Source organism: Pelmatolapia mariae, linkage group LG3_W, assembly GCF_036321145.2.
Source record: "Pelmatolapia mariae isolate MD_Pm_ZW linkage group LG3_W, Pm_UMD_F_2, whole genome shotgun sequence".
Lineage (NCBI taxonomy): Eukaryota > Metazoa > Chordata > Actinopteri > Cichliformes > Cichlidae > Pelmatolapia > Pelmatolapia mariae.
The window spans coordinates 61,228,434-61,231,243 of record NC_086229.1 but is presented as its reverse complement, the minus strand read 5'-3'; the positions used below and the strand labels follow the sequence as shown (position 1 = coordinate 61,231,243).

The 2,810-nt window shown below is 37.9% G+C and overlaps 1 protein-coding gene across 1 annotated transcript in view; it reads right to left on the bottom strand.

Moving 5' to 3' along the window:
• Positions 1–741: 741 nt before the first annotated feature.
• Positions 742–2,810, bottom strand: part of LOC134623828 (outer mitochondrial transmembrane helix translocase-like) — a 26,792-nt gene continuing 24,723 nt past the window's right edge. The window contains exon 13 of the mRNA XM_063468842.1: positions 742–1,046. Within this exon, the coding sequence (XP_063324912.1) occupies positions 742–1,046 (305 nt within the window). The remainder of the gene's footprint in view (positions 1,047–2,810) is intronic.

Genomic DNA, 2,810 nt, shown 5'->3' with positions numbered 1-2,810 from the left:
AATTTCACAAATCAATGAGTTAATATAATTACTCTTTATTCTGTTTTCTTCTACTGTTACTACACATGTAATGTATTAAATCATGTTCTTTGTTCTTCACAGTGAAACAGACAGCTTTATGAAACTTACATGCAAAAATCACATTCATAAACAGTAACTGTCCTGAGGTCAGTTTATTTTTGCTCTTTGTTCTTTACCAACTCAAATTTTCTATCTGATGTTCTTGTGAAACCAACAGAACCACAAGGGAAGAAAAAGAAGCAGAGACACCAGATCGCTGCTGCGGTGATAGCAGCAGGTTCCACACCTCCAGCTGGTTGTGCGCCTCAGTGAGGTGACTCTTGCTTCTTTTAAATCTCCAAAGAGCCACAAAACCAAGTACAGCGACACCAACAGCAGCAGCAACAAGGACGGTTGAAGTTTCCGCCTCTAATGGTTCATCCACATCTCTCTGTGCCTCTTCTTCTTTCACACCATCCAGCTCCCTCATGTGTTCATGTGTTTCACCTGCAGAGAAAATGGCAGCTGTCAGAGCAAAGTCCTTCACCCACCAGCACAGCAGGAAACTAACAGGTGTGAGTTCTGCAAGTCAACAGCTTCAGGTTCTGAACAGTTTCCACTTAGACATAATGGAAACATCTCAGTATTAGCACATAGAAGCATTTCTCTGCAGTTTCTCAGAGGTGACAAACTCACCTGTGACCATGAGTTTGATGAAGTGATCTCAGTGTGAGCTCTCTTTTATCTCCCAGCCTTCCTCACTGCTATGTGACACTCATAAATCCCAGCATCATTAAACGTAACATTCTTCAGGATCAGAGAAACGTCTCCATCCTTCATCTCCGGGTCCCTCAGCTTCACTCGGCCATGAAAAGATGGATGTTGGTAGTTTTCATAGGAGCGTTTGTTCCTGTAGAAGTAGACGTAGCCGTCTGTGTTCAGGTCAGCTCTGCTCCACTTCAGCACTGAGATTATTTCATCTGTGGAAATCTGACATTGAAGAGTGACGTCATCTCCAAGCTTCACCTGAACATCCTGCTGAAGAGCTGAAGCAAAAAGAAGAAGTGATATTAAGTACATTTTTTTTCTGTATGACATAACACAATATTTACACACAGCTCGGCCACTACAGCGTCTCAGTCTGGTTGATTTTTCTGTTTTTCAGCCTCTTTGCTGTAGATTTGCTCTGCCTGGAAACACAAAAACACTTGTTCTGATGTCAAAGGGATATTTGACTCTTGGAAACAAAAGTCTGGTCCTTCAGATCAGGTAAACATTTGTGTTAAACATGAACAATTTTGTCATGATTCTCAGGCTCTGGAAAGGGTGTCGGGTGTTTTTGCCTTCGCCTCTCCCTCCAGGGCTTCCCTGCCTCTGAACCTGCCCTCAACGCATACACCTGCTGCCTAGATTCCTGTGGATGTGCATGAGTGAGCATTCTGGATCGGACTGCCTGAATGAGTCACGGACTGAGTAAAAGAGTGTGTGTGCCTGCCCTGGACCTTCCCTCACATCGTAAATAAATTCTTTACCATCTCTCTAAACTGTGAGTCCTGCGAGTGAGGTGTTCACAACATATCAAGTTTCGAGTTTCCTTCACCAGCTTTCCAAGTTAGATTTAAAACACCTGGAATGATCTCCGCCCAGATAATGAACCAGTGTTGTCCTCCAACACCACACCTGAGCAGCTGAGGTCATCTGTCCTGTAAAGCTGTCAGATGGACTTCACCTGAACATACACGTGTCCTTTGAATTCTAGGCATCACACAGTGATTTCAGACGGATGTTAATGACTTTCACATAATAGTCACTGATTAAAACTTGACTGAAATGCTTTTCTATTCCCATGTCATATTTTTTTAATTTCTAGGTAAACACATATTTACACACAAGTCCAACATGTTAAATATGATTTATTCCACATTCAGGTTCATGTTTGAACAGATATGGTTACAAACTCTTCACAGCTCCATTAATGTGAGGTTTGACTTTCCTGTATTTGTGTACTTATTCGAATAATGTTGTAAAACCTTTTGGTCGCACTAGCTCTGCCTGATGTTTTAGCATGAAACAGTCCAACTCATCACATGATGCTCAGTAAAGAGCCCTCTTCTTCTCAAGTGGTCTCACATTAGAGTCATACTGACAGGCAAAAAATCTCCTTTAATGGCAGGTGGGCCTGTGGAGGGAACTGAAAGACTTCCAAGCAAATTGCTGAGTTGAGTTCGGTTGCTCGTACAGCTCAGTGGTTGTAACAGTTTTCTCATGGTGTTCACTTCAGATGCTGAGGGGCTTCTATTGAACTCTATCAAACGGTTGCACGTTTTGAACACTGGCACTAAATCAGCACTAAATCAGCACCAGATGTGTCACAATGGAAAACGAAGTCCTTATTCAGTCTGAAAATGGGTTAGACTGTGGTAACAAGTTTTACTGTTTAGCGTGTGACAAGTCAGGGCAATACCTGACTTGTCACATATATATATATATATATATATATATATATATATATATATATATATATATATATATACATATATATGTATATATATATATATATACATATATATGTATATATATATATATATACATATATATGTATATATACATATATATGTATATATATATATATACATATATATATATATATATATATATATATATATATATATATATATATATATATATATATGTATGTATGTATATATATATATATATATATATATATATATATATATATATATATATATATGTATGTATGTATATATATATATATATATATATATATATATATATATATATATATATAT